Consider the following 18,455-nt stretch of genomic DNA (forward strand, 5'->3'; position numbering starts at 1 on the left):
ATTCAATAGGAAGCATAGGTGAGGGAGGAGAGGCTAAGAGCAGCCCAAAATTTAAGCAATTTGTCACCAATGCTCACTCTCCCATCAACAAACTTGACTGCAGATTACAAAGCATCTCAAGGATAAGTATGATGGTCAGGGTCATCATGGTATCATATAGGAGACCTGAGCCACCACTGGCTGCACAAACAAGTCTGTTTGTATGAGTCAATATAAAAATGTGTGTATTTCTGACTTGATTCATCAGTCACAAACATTCTCATAATCATTTATGGTACCAATTGTTAGTTAGTATTCTTTAATACAGAATGCTGTTCATTTAGTAAATCAGAATCAAAAATACTTTATTGATCCCTGAGGGTAAATTTCTTTTGTTACAGTTGCTGCAAGAACATGGTTGCATCCTACTTCAACGACTTGCAGATGTGCTTTGCCCTCCAAGATTTCACCACCAGCTGGCAGCAGCTAGAAGTAGGAATTGCTATGGGGTGTGCCATCTCTCTCATCCTGTTCGTGGCAGCCTTTGAGGTAATCCTCATTGGTGCAAGACAGATGGTTGGAGGGATCAAGCTACCAACCGGGCAGACACTACCCCCACTGAGGACATTAATGGACGACGTCACCAGCCTCCTTCAGACAGCAGCATGTACATCAAGACTGCTGAAAAGGATGGATGAGCTGATGTTGTGGGCTCGGATGAGGATCAAGCCAGAGAAATCACAGAGCCTGTCTCTCAGAAGAGGAGTAAGAAATGACACCACCATCTTTGTCGTAAGGGGTGAGAAAATCCCACTCCTTTCTGAGCAACCCATTAAAAGCCTGGGGAGGCAGTACACAGCAGAGCTTTTGGACAAACAGATGGGGAGAACCGTGTTGAAACAGCTCTCAGAAGGCCTGGCAAAGATCGACCAAAGCCAACTCCCGGGGAAGTACAAGGTTTGGAGCTACGAGTTTACACTCTACCGGAGGGTGATATGGCCGCTGAAAATGAGTGATATCCCCTCGTCCACCGCAAGGTAGATGGATGGAAAAGCCAACTCATTCATCAGAAAGTGGTTGAGGCTACCATGGTACCTCTCGGAAATGGGCCTCTTCGGAAGGAACATCCTCCAGCTGCTGCTGCGATCCATCAGTTTGGGCTACAAGCAGGAAAAGACCAGGCTCATTGTCGAGTTGAGAGAGTCCACTGACCTGACCATTAGTAACGTGAACATCAAGAAGAAGAAGATCAAGCCATCAGTCGCCTGCAACATCAAGAGATCGTCGGCAGAGTCCAGGCAGGAAGAGCAAGCCTAGGGTGGGGAGAAGCGCCATGGTTCTGGTCCAAGGCCGATCGCAAAGAGAGGAAGAAGATGGTGGTGGCGGAGGTCACGAGGATGGAGGAAAAACGCTACAAGATCGAGGCCGTGTCACAGGGCCGACAAGGAAGCTGGACGACCTGGGAGGGAGTCGTCAAACGAAACAACAGTTGGACAGACCTCTGGAAGATCCCACAGGCAAGGCTCAGCTTCCTCATCTGCTCAACATGTGACATGTTGCATGTCCTCGGAACCTTCAACTGTGGTTTCGGGAGTGAGGAATGCTGCACAATCTGCAACGCCCCTAACGTAAACCTCCAGCACATCTTGTCGGGCTGTAAGATCGTGCTCTCCCAGGGAAGCTATAGATGGCGCCACGACCAGGTCCTGAGGAAGCTGGCAGAGGTGCTGGAGCACTGTCGACAGGGAAGCAAGAGGGTACCACCAGCAGAGAACTATGGTTTCATCACAGAAGGTGGGGGGAGAAGAAACATCAGGCCAAAAGAAACACCTAGGCTGTTTTCCCGCGATCAGGAGTGGAACATGAGAGTGGACCTCGACAGGCAGCTCTGTTTCCCGGTCGAAATAACGATTACATCTCTCTGCCCTGACATAGTGGTGTGGTCCACTAAGGAAAAGTATGTGCTGCTCATTGAGCTCACGATACCAGCAGAAGAGGGCATCGATGCCGCTTATGAGCGAAAAAAGGCCAAGTACTCAGAGCTGGCAGCTGAGCGCCAGGTGGCTGGCTGGAAGACGGAAGTCGGATGCCGAGGCTACGCAGGGCTGTCAACAACATGCCTTCTGAGGGATGCAAGAGTGACCGGAGGGAACCTAAAGAAGGCAATCAAAGAGCTGACAGAGGAGGCTGAGAAGGGGAGCTTTTGGCTCTGGCTGAGGAGGAAGGACAAGTGCTGGGGAAAGAACAACTAACCCAAACAACAGCCGCGAGGGGGGGGACACCTACCAGCTGCAGGGGGTGACAGGGAGATGTCCCTGTCACTGCTCCGCCACCAGGAGATGTTCCAGGATTAAAGGAACAAAACATTGGTGATTGGTAGTAACTGGCTGAAGATCCTGCAGCTGACCCGTGGGCACCGGAGGAGGTGCGACAGGCAGCAATGCCTAGCAGGTGATTTCCATCTCCCTGTATATACTACTGCTATATAAGAAATAGAAGTATGTAAATAAATAAAAGCATGCTATGCTCAAAAAATACAAATGCACCAAGTCTAAAATTATAGTCCCATTTAGAGTAAAATAGTTGATAGATTTAGAGTAAAATAGCAGTGTATGCTTTTGGGCGTGGCTAGACAGTTGGCTAACAGAGTGCACTGTGTGTTTTTCATCTTAGAACTTTGACCCTTTCAGCTTATCAAACTTCATTGTAACATTTTGGCCACTTGTCTTGTCAATAGGGTCTTGTTCAGTTTTTGGTTGGAGTAAATTGAACATAAGTGTTATGTATTTGAGATTTGGAAAAATAGATGTTATCACTGTTAAAGATGACACTGTACTTGGAAAACCAACAAAAATAAAGTGTTAAAAAAAGATGACATTGTACCGTTTGCTGCTTGGTCTTGGTGAAGAAGCTTTGATGGTGTTACTACAGACTCGCCAGCACACTCTCCATGATGAAATATGATCACAGTAAATCTACTTTCTGGTGCAGAGCTTCACCTTCACCAGCAGAGGGAGCTATGATCCTATAAGTGACTATGAAGCTCACAGTTTAAATCTGTACACATGTGGTCAGTTCAGTCTGAGAGGAAGCACAAAAGGAACCTTGTGAGGGAACTGCACCTTGCAAGCAGCTGCTTTTATGGCTTTAACAGAAACAGAAGAAAAGTTACATTTGGCAAAAGAAACTTATAGTATTTTTTCATATTATAAGCCAGCGTTGGGATTGCGTAAACCCTGATACTCTTGCCTCATGTATTCAATGATAGAATAAAGGTAATTCCACCTAACAGTCATTAACATGGCATTTCTCTATGTTTCTCAATGACAGGAAGGGGCTATCTCATAGGAAGTGGAAGTAGGAGCGTCCCTCTCTCTCTCACACCCCCACGGTCGTCCACTTGCCTTCCCATCCTGTAGCTGTAAGCGTTGTGAGCCAGGAACACCCCCTCTCTGCAGGGCTATGGCTGCCTGCTAGTATTTTGGTAATCGTCATCCTCCCTGACCTGCTGGCCCGATCCTGGCGCCAGAAGTCTCCACGCCTCCCCTCAACCTCCCAGAGCCAACTACCCCCGACCCCACGGATAATTCAGACCAGCTGTTGCAAGGTGCCTTGCCTGCTCCCACCCACTATACTCACACTTGCCTCTTCCACAGTTTGTCTCAGGGAGAGAAAAAACCTGGCTGTGGGCTTTTTGGAGGCCTCTCAGTCTTTGCATGGGGTCTCACTGGTGCATAAAATAAATCCAAGTCAATCACAGGCTTCTGCAACAAATCAGCACTGTGTCTGGATTTGATGTTGCAATATGGAAACATACATTCAGCAAGTTTCGTGCTGTGGCAACGAGTCAAACTGATATTTTCTTTCCCCGGTCCTTCACTAGTGTCGCTGACCTGAATTTCTCTCATTCCTCTAAGCGTTCAGTCTTAATGAAGTGGAATGTGTGTCACTGTGAAATGAGAGCCCGAATAGAATTGAGTTTTGTTGCGATATGCCTCAGCAGAGCAATCTCTTCATTGGAGTCACATGAAGAGCATGTGTGTCCTCGATGATCAAGTGATACTGTGAGGGGATTCAGAGTTATTGCCAAGGAATGTTTGACGAGAAGGACGAGAGAGAAAAAGGCCTTGATTTGCCACAGATCGTTCTCCTCCTGTGTTGAATTTGTGTAGGAGGAAAAGAACCGTTTTCAGTGCTTCTTCTTTTGTGTACTTGAGTGTTTTTGGCATTTGGGGGCTCTGTGTAAAATAAGGTGCCTTGCTGTCTACGGCCTAACCACAGTGGGACTTTGGACTGAGATGGAGGGGAACCCCAAGCTTTGATCCCCACTCCACAACCCCAGCACTGTTGAGTAATGGCCCACAAGTGAACTGCGTGCATATGTGTGTGTGTGTGTGTGTGTGTGTGTGTGTGTGTGTGTGTGTGTGTGTGTGTGTGTGTGTGTGTGACAGAGGTTTAGATTGTTTTTTTCACGGTGGTGGCGGTAGTGGTCGTGGTGCGGTTGCCTCGTAGAACAGCAGTGGATGGTTGTCAGAGACAGAGGCCTGATAGAGGGGGGTGGGGGAGTGGTACAAAGAGCTGTTCTGGTGGAACTATGGAGGAAAATAGTTCATGCTGCACTGGGATTTCCTGCCTTTGCCCTGGTTAGCCCCCCCTCCCCTCCTCTCTCTCTCCTGTCTACCCGCCCTGTTCTCGACGCCCTTCTGCAGTATGGAAACTGCTCTGACAATATTTCAGCTGGAGATGGGTGAAGCAATTGACTTAACGAAAGGGACTGCAGGGATCATGGGGAGGGAGATTTAGTGTTGATCCAGACTTTTGCAATCAGGTTTCCATAATTCCATTCCCTCCCTCATAGGTGCGTAATGTGTGTAATATGGCCAGAGTTTAAAACCAAGCAGAAAACTCTGGGCCTGATGTAGCCAATGTAGAAGTACCTTAAACCTGCATTTTTTCGAATGACCAGCAGGGGGGACTCCACTGGTTGAAATAGAGTTAGTTTTTATGAAAGTCAATAGGAAAATTATCCTACTTCTCACTTTATTTGTTAAGATAGTAAACATTTTTCCTGATTAATGTATGATCTCTATCACTGGTTTCAAGTCTTCAATACAGCATGATGTTCATCTGGTTAATTATGGTCCCATTTAGAGTAAGTCAGATGATAAAGATGGTTGATAGTAATAGTTATACAAAATTAAGAAATACCCTGCTATATAACTTAGATGACCTGCTGGAGCTAATAACAAAAAAATCCTTTTATTATGTAAGCTTTCTGAGACAATCTTCAATGCCAAAAAACTCGCAAACTAAAAGAATTTAGCACATATTTGACTGTGCAGATTATCTTTTGAGTTTTAATATTAATAATAATAATCTTTACTTTCCACAAATGTGGAAATTTGCCTTTGGCTTCACGGAACAGAGTAAATCACAATACACCCAATAAATAGCACAATGCATGAAATAAAAACACTAATTTCATTTGCACAAAATGAAATACTGCCCCCAATTCTTTTTTCGAAGCATGTGACCAAGAATTTCACATTGCTTCTTTAATCTGTCCACCTACAGGCATTAGTGCAAATGAATAGTTTTGACTGTGCATAATGTCTGATTTACCTCTTCCACATTGACATGCAATTTATGTGAATGGTGTTATCTGATCTCTTATCATGCACAGCTGGAATACACATTACTTAAGTTTACCCTGAATGGAAGCATGAGACAGCCACACCACTGCTGCTTGTGTTAAATGTAGAAAGGACAGGTGCGTCACCATTTGGCTGCCCTCAGACATATCGCATGGGTGTCAAAGAGGAGGTGGATGGGGATAAGGGGTCTGGGTTTAATGTCTAAACCAGTCCCCTTCTCTTCCAGGGCTTTGATCTTAGGTGTCAGTGGCGGAGCTAGGGGGCATGTGTCACTCATTAGCAGTGTGGTGAGAGTGTGCTGGCTCGCAGCTTGGAGTAGAGTGGAGAGGATGCTGTGAAAATGGCTGCTCATGGGGTGTTCCTGCTAATAAACCCTGAGGGTGGCGTCAGGGCTTGGGGGTGGGTAGCTGCAAAAAAAACAAAAACCTGGAGGAAAGCAGTGCAGTTCACTTTGTGTTGAGCATCGGTTTCATTACCATGCTGCACACACTTATGCTAAACTGATAGCACAGGAAGTCGAATAGACGATTTCATTGAAAAGCCCCACTGCCAGCACTCACTGTCTTGGGAGAGGAGGGAAATGGAAACCAGATGTCTGAGATCCACCGTGAATATGTCAAAGCTCTCAGACTATGTCAGTTCCTCCATGTCCCATTGGTGGACTGAAACTTTTCTGCACTGTCATCAGTAATGTCTATAATACTCCCTCCCTGTGGACATCTCATACAGTCTTGGCTGCAGCTACGACCTGGAGACTCCGGGAAAGAAGCTTCACTGTTCCAGAAGATGATTTTTTTTTCTCTGTTCCTTAGGTTTCAGACCTCACCACATTCCTCAAATTTCAGGGTAACTTCCCATATCCCAAGGCTCAGTCGGGTGGCAAATCTCTCAGCACTCCTTTGTGGATAGATTGCTTTCTCTTGCTTGAGAAAATAACAAGCTATAGAGTAATGACTTAACAAGCAACAGGATAATGGCTTCAGCATGTGCAGGACTGTGTGCATGTGTCTGAGTGCGTGCATAGATTTGGGATTGAGCGAGTGTTTCCTCGCTCGCCAGTGTGTGTGTGTCTATTGTTTGGGAACCAACTGTGCAGAATCAACTGGTTCTCTGTTTGGTTGGAGTTGTTTGAAAGCTGGATTGCTGATGAATAGGCCGCTCTCCCCCCAGGTCTGGAGCCTCCGAGGCTTTGGGGAATCGGCGTCACAATGACAGGGACGGCCTGTGGGGTGTCGGTGGGAGTGGCGGGTGTTTTCCATCAGAACCAGCTGCTGCGTCGGCCTCCCACACAGAAGAGTACTCGTCAGTGTGTTCGCCTGTGTGTTCACCTACGTCTGCATGTTTGTATCTGGGGATGTTGGAGACAGTGTGACAGCATGTGTGCTGATCTATGACAATATGACAGCTGTCATGTGTGTACATGAAGCAGAGTGTTGCTGTTTACTGTCTGTAGGAGTGTGTTGATGTCATACATCTGTTCCTGTTGCTTTCTTTGATCTCCATTGGAACAAATGGGAATCCCTCGACACCTCCAGCTCTCGTATTGGTGTGGCTACAATAATCTTTGAACCTGTGAGGCTGTTCATGGGAAATGACACGCAACAGTCACTACCATGAGTCAATTAGCAATCCTCTTTCCTGTCAGTGATATTCGTGAGCGACACATTTAGCTGTGGCAAGATCCAGCTTGCCCGAGTTGGTGCTTCACACACAGCTTTTTTAAGTTTAACAAATCAAAACCTTGTAGGTAAAAGCACAAGTGGGGAGACAATGTCTTTCTCAGAGCTGCGGCTGTTTACACACTGTTACACCATGACATGTCCCGACAGGTGGGCACAAATCTACATTACCTCTTTCATAATACTCTGATACTCTGCCTCCGGCAACAGCTCAACGTCCTCTTGCACCTTGTCTGGGAAAATATGCTCAGGTGCATTCCAGTGTGACAAACAAGTGATATTTCCTCCACTGGCAGGTGGAGATGAGTCGAAAGTATAACAGGTGGGGGTGACTTTCTCTGTTTTTTAACCATGCTAGCCTTATGGCTCTGTGGATGTGTGTGAGTCTGTTGTTCAGTTGATCCACCACTGTGGTCTAAATGAAAATATCTCAGCAGCTATTGAATGGGTTGCCAGTAAATGTTGTACATAGACTCATTGTGTCCAGAGGATGAACCCTACCGGCTCTGTAGTGTGTATGTGTCAAATGTCTCCACAATTATTGCATCGCCCTGAAATTTTACACACACATCCATGTCCTCCTAAAGTTAGAAGAAGACATCTGTCATTTCCTTTGTTACTTAAATAGAAGGAAGTTATTTTCCATTAAGTGGATTCTAAAGAGTAAGGTTTAATTTGGATAGTAAGGTATGTACATTTTGTCAAAAATATATTGAATCACCTGTAGTACAATATATTGTTTATGGGTAAAGTTTATACACACAAATGAAGATATTTTTAAATGTGCACCAAGTTTTGTGGCATTTAAAAATGACCCGAAAATTTTCTTTTTTTTAAAGAAAAATAATTTCTTGCATTACCTCATTATAGTTAAAATTTAGTTAATTATCTGTATTTATTGTATAATAATAATAATAATAATAACTGAACATGCTACTGTATATTTAGGTGAACAAAATGTTATAACTAAATTTAATGAATCTAGTGAGACGTAGGGTCATTTTTTCATAGACTTCTATGCAATAAGACTTCTGCTTGCAACAAGTAGAGTTGCTACTGTCCATTAGAAAGAATACAGGCTTATGGTACTTCTGCACTGGCATCAGACTCAGAGGACTGTCGCTTGCTTTGTTACTGCGATCATGCTGACATTTTTAGCATTTAGCTAAAAATAGCATCACTGTGCCACAAATCTGCTAGCAAGGCTGTGGGGTGTCTTAGTTGGTTAAGATAAGCCACATAAGAGTTATGCTGATCTTTATTTTTGATTCTGTTATGGTCTGAAAAAAATCTGTTATGGCTGCTTTTGTGTTTAGCAGATTTGCTGCTCCGCAGCTCTCCGAGATGCCACACAAGAATTTGGGAGTAACGACAGTTAAGAAAGCTGGGTCAGCCTACTCTCTGAGAATCTCTTGTTTCCTGTCCCAGGGTAGAAGCTGGGTTTATTTTCTCCCTCCCTCTCCTCTCCAATCGCACCAGCCCCAGTGTGAGGCAATGCCCAGAAGGACACACAGAGGAAAAGCAGAGAGCTCAGGCGCCATCCATCCTTCTACCTCTCCCCCCCTTCTCCCTTCTCTCGCTATGCTTCTCACTGGCATCGAGTCCGCAGCAACACATGTCTCTGATCAAGTCCAGCCTGCGTCATCAGTTAGTAAACTCCAGGCTCCAGGAAAACCAACAGAGAGCACATTCATAGCCGGCGACCCTGTGACTGAGTGTGTGATTCATTACTCTTTAATATGCACCCCCTACCCCCATCCCCTAACCCACCCAACCACTTCTCCAATGCAGCCTTGGGGCAACTCCACACAGCCTGATCAAATCCATCATTAGGCATACTTGTGGTGTTACCGCTGTTGGCCTTCTTATTTACCAGATGCAGCGGTTGTGTCTCGGGCCTGTTTGCAGCTCAGAGGAGAGGAATTAGCTCTGCATTCTCACCAGAACTGAACTTAACTGTGTTAAGAGTGAGACGACACTGCAGAAGATCTTCCGAGGACAAAAACTCAAACCACCGGACTTCAACAGGGGAAAGTTCTTGGAAACAAACATTAGAAGTTAATGAAGTGCTCTCAAGCAAGGTGACAGACACTGAGAGGTGTTAATCTTAGTGGAGGAGGCCAAGGAAGTAATACATGAGGTGAGAGGTGCTTGGGGAGTACAGCTGAGGATAGCATGATAGCTTCCTTGCTATTAAAACAGCAGTCTTTCTATTCTTAAGCATGAAGCATGAGGATGGCTGCCTTGTCACAATGACCCCAATGTTGAGGTTATATTTTATTCATCATTATTCCCAGTAAATAGCTCTGCGGTCACACTTTATTTGGATGGTGATGCTAATAATCAGCTTTGTATCAAGTGACTGTAACGTGTCAGTAAAATGACTACTGACTCTCAGGTGATAGTCACAAGTGTGAAAGGTGGTCTACGCATATTCAGAGTCTGTGTTGTGGTTCATCTTGACAAGCACCAGACTGAACCGCAGTCTGGAGCTGAAGTGGGTGTCTGAAGGCTTTTTCCTGGGAGAATTCTCTGCAGGTCTTGTGTGTCATGAGTGCAGGATGAGTCCTGTTTATGAGATGCTGACAGCTCCTTCCTGTCTCCCAGGCCGTGAGTTCTAACTGCTGCTGCATCGAAGGCCACACTACAGTTCCTGGCCACCCAACTCCACCCCGAAAAACTTGGCAAAAAGTGTAGGCATGGGTGGGACAGCTGATGGGGGGATGGGACATGGCGCTGGTCGTGGCAAAGTGCAGCAGCGGCGGCGGCAGCAGCAGAAAAAGCACTTGAGCTCTGCTGCAGCTCCTCCACCCAGGCTGCTTTTTTGGGTAAAGTAGGCCAATGTAAACTCCCACTTCCTGTCGGCCTTGTCTCAGAGGGGGAGAGATGATCCTTCTGTGAAGAGGGAAAGGGCTGCTGCTCTGTAGGGACCGTTTCCACTCACTACACACACACACACACACACACACACACACACGCACACACAAATAGAAATACAGTCGTAGAGGCAGGCCAGAGAGTGAGTGGGAGAGAGCGAGTGAGAGAGCGAGGAATACACAAACACAGTGGGGTTCAGGAATGTTAAACACATGCTTTATGGCATAAATAGCAGCCACTTTTGGTAAATTACAGTGAGTGCTCTGGCACTGTAAAGCACACAGCAGGAAAACGCTCTCAGATTTCAGATCCAGGCCCTCCATTCTCCCCAAGGAACAAGAAGGGGAGCGTGTTGTGTTTTCATTTCTCTATAAAAAGGCAGAAATAAGTACAGTAACTTGTGATGCAGCAAAGATTTAAATGTACAAGTTGTTACTGGACAAAGGAGGTTGTGCAGCTTCTGTGGCAACTGTGACCACATAAGAAAATAGAAAGGGGCAAGATGTGTAGAAATAGCCTAAAACATGAGGTGATGAGACAAACTAAGCAAGTGAAAATCGCCAGAAAAAGCCAAACAGCAAGAAAACTTGAGAGAAAGGAAAGTTTAAATGAGGGACTTGTTTCAATTGTCTTTGCTAGCAGAGCTAACACCCTGACCTCAGGACATACCAGCTGACATCATCAAAATAGTCCTGCGCTAACCTCCAACAGCTGAGATTTAATACCCCCTTTTATCCAAGAGCATCCTGGGTAAAAGACATGAGAGCATAATGGCCAAAGGAGCCACAATCAAGGACTCTTACATTAGTTCCACATTGGAGCTGGTTAGAGTTTGCGCACAGATGTGTGTGAATCTGTATAAGCAGTTTACTTTGAAGCAGTGAGTGTGCAAGGTGAGTCAGTGCTACATGTTGCAGTGGCTGTCCTGGCTGGTAGCTGTGAGCACATTTTCCTGACTCAGTAGGAAATAAGGAACTGTACCGTGGAACAGCTTACCTCACTCTATGCTGGGCCTCAGCCCACGCACACCAACTAACTGACTGACTGACTAGTGGCCTGACTTACTGACTGAGAGCTGAGGAGCCATGGGAACCTACAGCTCCAGTCTGAGCAGACTGTGAGTCACCGTCTAGGCGGAGGAAGAGGAGAATGTTATACTCTCCCTGAGGAGGAAAAAAATATACACACACACTGTAATCACGGATATGGCTTACTAGATTTCCACATAAGAGCTGCAGCAAGCAGCACATATGAATTAATGTTGAATCTTGGGATTGATTGAAAACAGAAGTTCACTCAAGTTCTCTTTTAACGGCACACACAACACACACACACACACACACACACCGAGCAGTGTTTGCACAGTGACAGTGAGACGTAGATGGCAGGTGGAAACTGGAAGCAGGTGCAATCAGTTGTTCCCGTCCATCAGTGTATTCACCTGCACATATGCAATTCAGCTTCACCACAACAGTCAGTTCATTCTCCACACCTAATATCATGAGGCAGACCAGAAAACTCCCAGTTAATCATCAAACAGAACTTTTATATTGCCAACGTACCCAACTGCATCTGTTTCCAGATTGTAAGTGCGGCTTTGTATGCTACTGCAAATGAAAGTAAAGCAAGTTTTAATAAACATAAATTACTTTATTGAATGGAAATTTATCAGTTACAACATACAAGAAATACAAGTGAACACAAGCATGGTACAAAAATTGAAATAACACATCATCTGCACATTGCACAATAAAACACTGCCATAAAAATGTTTGGGAAAGTAAAAAATTCATCTTTGTACTTGATGTCCATTTATAGGGTTGTGATCACACATTAGTCAACCATGTCTCCATGGTGAAAACCAGGGATACTCAACTTGCTTTGCCCTGAGGCCACTTTTGCAAAATGACAGTTAAAAAATATACATTAATAATATTTATCAGCAGCCCCACATAGGTCTGGTGTATGTTGGGGTGTTTCTAAGATTTATGGACATTCGGGGCTTAGCCTGGTCCTCCCTGGTCAGGGGGTCTGTGGGATCCCCCTTTTTGTTAAACAAGCTCTGTTTTTATTATTTTTATGCACTGTGGCACCTTACATACATTCAAAAAATCCCAGTGTGAATCAAGTTTATTTTCAACTGTGAATTAGAAAATGTCATCCTATCATGGACCATAGGCCACAAGTTGAGTATCGCTGATGTAAACCTTAAAAATCTTTGGTCCCAGCCTCTTTACATTTCAAACTGTTTGGCTTTAGTTTCTACTAATACTGCAATCAATGTTTATTTTAAATCCACTAATACTAACTGAGGTAAAAAAAAAAGGCACATTTTTGGTTTCAAAAGTCATACAATTTCAAGGCACAAATTCATTTAAGTTACAAAATATGGCTTTGGCTGGTATTATTAACACTGTGGTAACCTTGAGTGCATGGCTTGCATTGTCGTCCACGCTGCAGCGACGCTGCAAAGTGAAGCTTCTTTGGATAACAGACAGCATGGCTTTTCCTATCTCTGAAAATCATCAGATAAAAAGGAGGTTTGGATGTAGACAAAATAGAGGCTTAAAACGATCCTCGCCGGTGAAAAAAGACTAACTGATGCCATTATTTAGTGATGACATGCTTCCTCTTTTTTTCTTAAGCAAACCAAGGGCAGTGGAAGTCACCTGCTATCAGTCAGTGAAGGTCATGGCTGTAGCACCTGTTAGCACCTCGTCTATCTACACCACAGTACCAGGGACAGCTGTGTGTGCATTTGCTTTTGTGTGTGTGCGTGTGTGACTGTGTGTATGTGTGTGTTTTGAGGCACGCTGAGAGATTTATTCCACCCACGCACCCCTACCTCTCAGCAGCTGTGTCTAGGCTATGATCCTGAGCTGGCCGGCACCAGGACAGAGACAGGAAAGAACACCTCTTACCCCAATGAGATCACTACATATTTGGTCTTTGGAATGGGCACAATAGCAACAAAGGGGATGATATCAAGTGAGTGTAGCTCAGTTCAGATTTGGTCCAGCTTCAAGACCTCGATTGGAAGTTAAAAAAATCTGCTCCTCAGATGTTTGTTTTTTTCACAGAGCAAAGAAGCTACACAGCTTGTACAGTCAGATCCATAATGAGGCTTGATTCCCCTCCAGGTGCCTTAAAGAACTTCACGATCTTTGTGGCCATCGACAGGCCAGCAGGGCTTGTGTAGACCCCCCTCTCTGTGGCCACACTAGCCCTCCACTGCCCCTGAGTTCTGACTGGGTACCCTCTATCTCTCTCTGTGGTGTCTCACACCGTGGAGGAGGAGCAGCACCCGGAGGAACTGTGTTTCTGCAGCAGCGACATGCGACTGAAGGTGCGAGAGCAGACGCCACACTGGTACTTCTTCACCTCGGCGTGAGTCTGAAGATGAGCCCGCAGGTTGGATCGGTCAGCGAAGGCCCGGTTGCAGTGGGGGCAGGAGAACGGACGCTCACCTAGACAGAGAAAGACAGGAAATAAAGGTCAGGTGACACATACAGTGACAAGTTCACCTTTCATCAACACCTAACACACACACATTCTGAAGATAATGAAGTAGCACATGGTCAGCTGGTGGGGTCAGAGCCTGACTGAATTAGCATGATTCAATCAGAGCCAAATGAGATTAGCATGCTAACAAGTTGCTGCAGGTACAAAGTGCTCAGTGATAGCAGAGAGCCTTCAGGCATTCTTTCAAGCTTTTGTCACTTCTGCGTCCCCACTCTGCTGTCTTCCCCTGCAGCCGTGATAAGATAATTAGCAGACGACTCATTGTCCCCGGGACATTAAACACAAAGAGTGATCAATCAGTGCAGATTCTACAGAGGGCTTCCCCATGTGATAATGTCTGCTGATCAACTGCTGAGCTCATCAAACTGATTGTCATGGATATCCTGCTCTCTAACTTCACAGCACAGATGATGAACAAATGACCTGCTGACTCACAATGACAGCAACTCAAATGTAGATTTACAGCAATACCTATGCTGATTTCTTCACTGGTGAATCAACAATAAAGTTGAGCAGGTGAGGATGTAGACGTACCTGTGTGTGTGCGGATGTGGCCACGCAGCAGCCACGGCCTGGAGAAAGCCTTTCCACAGGTGGTGCACACGCAGGGGAGGGTATGTGAGCGGATGTGCATCTTCAGAGCCCCAAGGCTGGTGTACTCTTTTGGGCAGTGTTTGCACAGGAAGGCCGGTCTTGCTGCTGTTACGGGGGCCTCTCTCTCCTCCTCCTCCTCAGGGGGACTGATGTGAGGCATGACACCGGTGCATTTCATCCGCTGGCGAGGGCCGTATGTGTGTACAGGTTCGGGGCTAGGGGGGTCTGAGCTGCGTCCTTCATCCTCCTCGCCACAGCTGCTGGCGCTGCTGCTGAGGCTGGAGGGAGAGCTGAGGTCCAGGGGGCCCGGAGTGGCGGAGGGCTCTGTTTGGGAGGCGGGAAGGTAGAGGGCGGGCAGGACACTCAGGTCCCACACCAGACCTGTTGTGAAGCAGGTGGCAGTGGAGGTGTCTCCTGATGAGAGCTCAGCAAGCATTAACCTGTCCAGTGAAGCGTCTGTGACAAAAAGGAGAAGATGGTTCAAACATAGAGCCAGTTTCAGACAGTACACAAAAAGTTTAATTAGATTAAACTGAATTATAGAATAGACAACACATTTGAAATGTTTCTTGTGAACTTTCACCAACCACACCTATACTGTGTGTACTCCTTTAAGTGATAACTTCATGTTTCCCCCAACATTTACTGAGCGTAAAGCTGGAGCCATGGGGTGGTTTCATGGGCCGTTTCCTCCCACGTATTCACAAGGGCTTGTAACATGAATGGAGCTCTGTCTGGTTGCAGAAAGGGGGGAAAGTGCATCTAACGGGCCCCGACTTGAACGGGGAGTAGCCGGGTTTGTAGTTAGACCAGACACAAATAGCTCAAAACGGTGTTTTTCCTTGTTGTAGACACATCTATATAAAAAGTCGCAACTCTTCTTGAGAAAACAGGTGCTTGAGTTAGTTTGCGCACTTGTATAAACTCTTGTGCTTTCATAACTCATATAAAATAATATTCTCAACTCACCATTCTGACATTCCAGCTCACTGTAGTTGGGCTTTTGTTTCGCGAAGTACTTTTTGACCAGGAAAGATCGAGGCATTGTCCTTGTGAGTGTTCAATAACTGTGCGTAAAAGTATCCTGTAGTCACGACGCAGAGCTTCTACAAGAAGGAATGGATCAAATCCTCGGATCCGCAGGAAACAGACAAATATCTTCTTATAGTCCTCAAGTTTCAGAGTGGACTTGAGCAGACAAGTGTGTGTGCAGCTTTCATGGAGAATGACTAAATACTGGCCTCTGTTCTGAAATACTCTGACACAGGCGGTAGGGGTGTGCTCGCCCCGAGGGCCCTCCCCACCTCCCCTATCAGTGCTCGAGAGCGCAGGATGAAGCCTTCATGCTCACGCACTTAACAACAACAAAAACATGAGCCCACACGGGAATCCACTGGTGTTGACCTGCAGACAAGAAAAGGTGAAGCAACAGTAGCAAATTATGATAATTAGTGCGTGCAAATGAACGCATGAGTGTAATAAATTATAAGCTTATAATCAATCAGCCTAAAACGTTTACTTTTTAAACACGTTATTTTTTTATCGCCTCTTATATTTTTTCTTTATTGATTTTATAGATGTGTTGTTATATCTACTATTAACTATTTTTCTTTTAAATGTAAAAATATTATATTTTGTTATATTTTACATACATTTGTATGTTTACAGTTTTCTATAATGTTTTTAATGTATTTTCTTACATTTCATTTTATTATATTTTATGTTTATTTACTTTTTTTACTGTTCTATTTACTGCTTTTCTTTAATGAAGCCTCCCAGTTCAAGTATATCATGATTGTAATTTTATAACCTAAATGACAATAAACATTTTGAAAACTTGCCAGCTCTGTTGCATATTTTTAATTAGTTTTAAACACTATAGTACCTGGTATAATGCTATTTCTGTTGGCTCTAATGTGTGTTGAGAAACATTTTCACTGTCCACTGCAGCTTGGAAGACAGGTCAACAGTCCACCACAGTGCATAGATTAACAGTCTCAAACCTATGCATACAATTCAATGAAACTCTCCAGTTTACCTAGTATGCTTTTCTTTGGATCACAACATTTGGTCATTGACTTGTTCTCATTATTATTGACTTGGAAAGGGATACGGCCTAAATATAAAAACATCATGAATGCCATCATGTCATCAGACCTGTAATTATTGAAGCTGCACCTTGATTCAGAAGGTTGGCTAAATCTTAGAGCCTCATAACTACTTCAGTAGAGTAACTGCACCATCTTCTGGAAGAAAGGGAGCGATGACTTACCACCAACTCATTCCAGTGAAGACTGGGTGGCACTATTACAGAGGTTCCCAGTCAATCAGAGCATTGATACAGTTCATCTCAAGGGAGGTGTGTCACCTGTGAAATGACAAAAAATAAAAATAAAGCATGGAAGTACTTTGCCTCTTGCCCCCCAGAGGCTTTCTTGTTCTATAATTCTTCAAAGAGATAAAAAGGTTAATTTAGTCCCACTGAGCTAACTTTATCCACTCTTCATCTTCATTAGAGCAAAAATTCTGCTCAAAGATAATATACTTTGGGAAATAATAAATCATACTAGTAAAGACATTTGAGAAGTTTTAGAATGTTACAGCGACAATAAATCATGACAAATTGGACAGGATGCTAAGGCAGACAACCAGAACTAATATAGTAAATATGTATAACACTCACCACTATGTTCTAAAAGTATCCCACAGGAGATTTATTTTTTTAGCAGTGTAGACCACCTTTTTTGTCATGCTGGTAATAAATGCATCATTTGTACAGCTTACAATATTAAACTAATGTTAAAGGTCTTTGGAAAATATATTGCCATCCTAAACCTTTATACTAAAATGGCACTTAGATACATTTATTTTTGATTTTCACAGTAGCTCAGTGATCATCACTTTTGTTTGAATTATTCTTTCCCTGAAACTTTTTGTGGCATTTGTTTGTCTTGTGTCTCCATAAAGACATAAAGGTTACTCTCTCGACACTGCACACAAGTGAGTATGTATAGAAAACTCAAAAGGCTGACTTTTTGCTTTGATGTGTCTTGTTTTTAATTGATGTCAGATGAGGACAGGGACATATTGAATTTGGATTTTTAAATTTGAATAGTAAGTGTTGGCCATCGTTTGTCCATTATCCTAGAATACTATACAACACTCTCACAGAGCAGAGAATCTGATCTTAAATAAGTACTCACAGTAGCTTCATAGACCTCGGCACCAAAAATGCACTCTGGGCAAGATATTTTCTGAGTATTCAACTTTAAATAAAATCTCCACCATGGAAGCAACAATATGGCACACATTACTTTTATTCAGTGGGTTTTATTTTTCATCTTGTGTTATGACTTATATGTATTTTATGTCTTTGTTTTATGTATTAGTAGTATTCTTTATTTGGATCTTATTTTTATTATTGTTATCAAATGTGTTTTATTCCCCATTAATTAATAATATACAGGCTTGAAATATTTCACTCCATGTAATGAAATATTTCAAGCCTGTATATTACATAAGATCAATAAAAAAAGGATATTTTAAACACAAATGTCATGCTTCTGAAAAGTATGTTCATTTCTATACACTCAATACTTGGTTGATTCTCTTTTGCATGAATTACTGCATTAATATGGCGTGGCATGGAGGTGATCAGCCTACGGCACCATGTTGCTTTGATAGCATCCTTCAGGTCATCTGCGTCTGGTGTCTCTCTCCTTCCTCTTGACAACAGCCCATAGACTCCTATGGGGTTCAGACCAGTCAAGCCCAGTAACACCATAGTCATTGAACCAGCTTTTGGTACCTTTGCCAGTGGGCAGGTGCCAAGTCCTGCTGGAAAATGAAGCTTGTGGAAGCATGAAGAGCTCTAAAATGTCATGGTAGATGGCTGCATTGACTGTGGACTTCAGAAAACACAGTGGACCAACACCAGCAGATGACATGGCCCCAAATCACCACTGACTGTGGACAAACTTTTTCACAATATTCTAATTTTCTGAGAATCATCAAAATTACAAGAAAAACAGGCTTGAAATATTTTGCTCTAATGAACCTATATAATGTATGAGTTTCACTTTCTGAAATGATTAACAAAAAATATTGAACTTTTTCACGATATTCACATTTTTTGAGATGTACCTGTATA

The 18,455-nt window shown here is 44.0% G+C and overlaps 1 protein-coding gene across 1 annotated transcript; it reads right to left on the reverse strand.

Annotated features, from left to right (window-relative positions):
• Positions 1–11,824: 11,824 nt before the first annotated feature.
• On the reverse strand, positions 11,825–15,533 carry snai1a (snail family zinc finger 1a). The gene is made up of 3 exons (XM_059329430.1): positions 15,275–15,533; positions 14,246–14,761; positions 11,825–13,656 (listed from the first exon to the last, which is right to left on the reverse strand). Exons 1-3 carry the CDS (start codon positions 15,348–15,350, stop codon positions 13,469–13,471), a joined length of 780 nt encoding a protein of 259 aa, XP_059185413.1. The 5' UTR covers positions 15,351–15,533; the 3' UTR covers positions 11,825–13,468.
• Between the last annotated feature and the right edge of the window lie 2,922 nt (positions 15,534–18,455).

The sequence above is a fragment of the Centropristis striata genome, chromosome 3, assembly GCF_030273125.1.
Source record: "Centropristis striata isolate RG_2023a ecotype Rhode Island chromosome 3, C.striata_1.0, whole genome shotgun sequence".
Lineage (NCBI taxonomy): Eukaryota > Metazoa > Chordata > Actinopteri > Perciformes > Serranidae > Centropristis > Centropristis striata.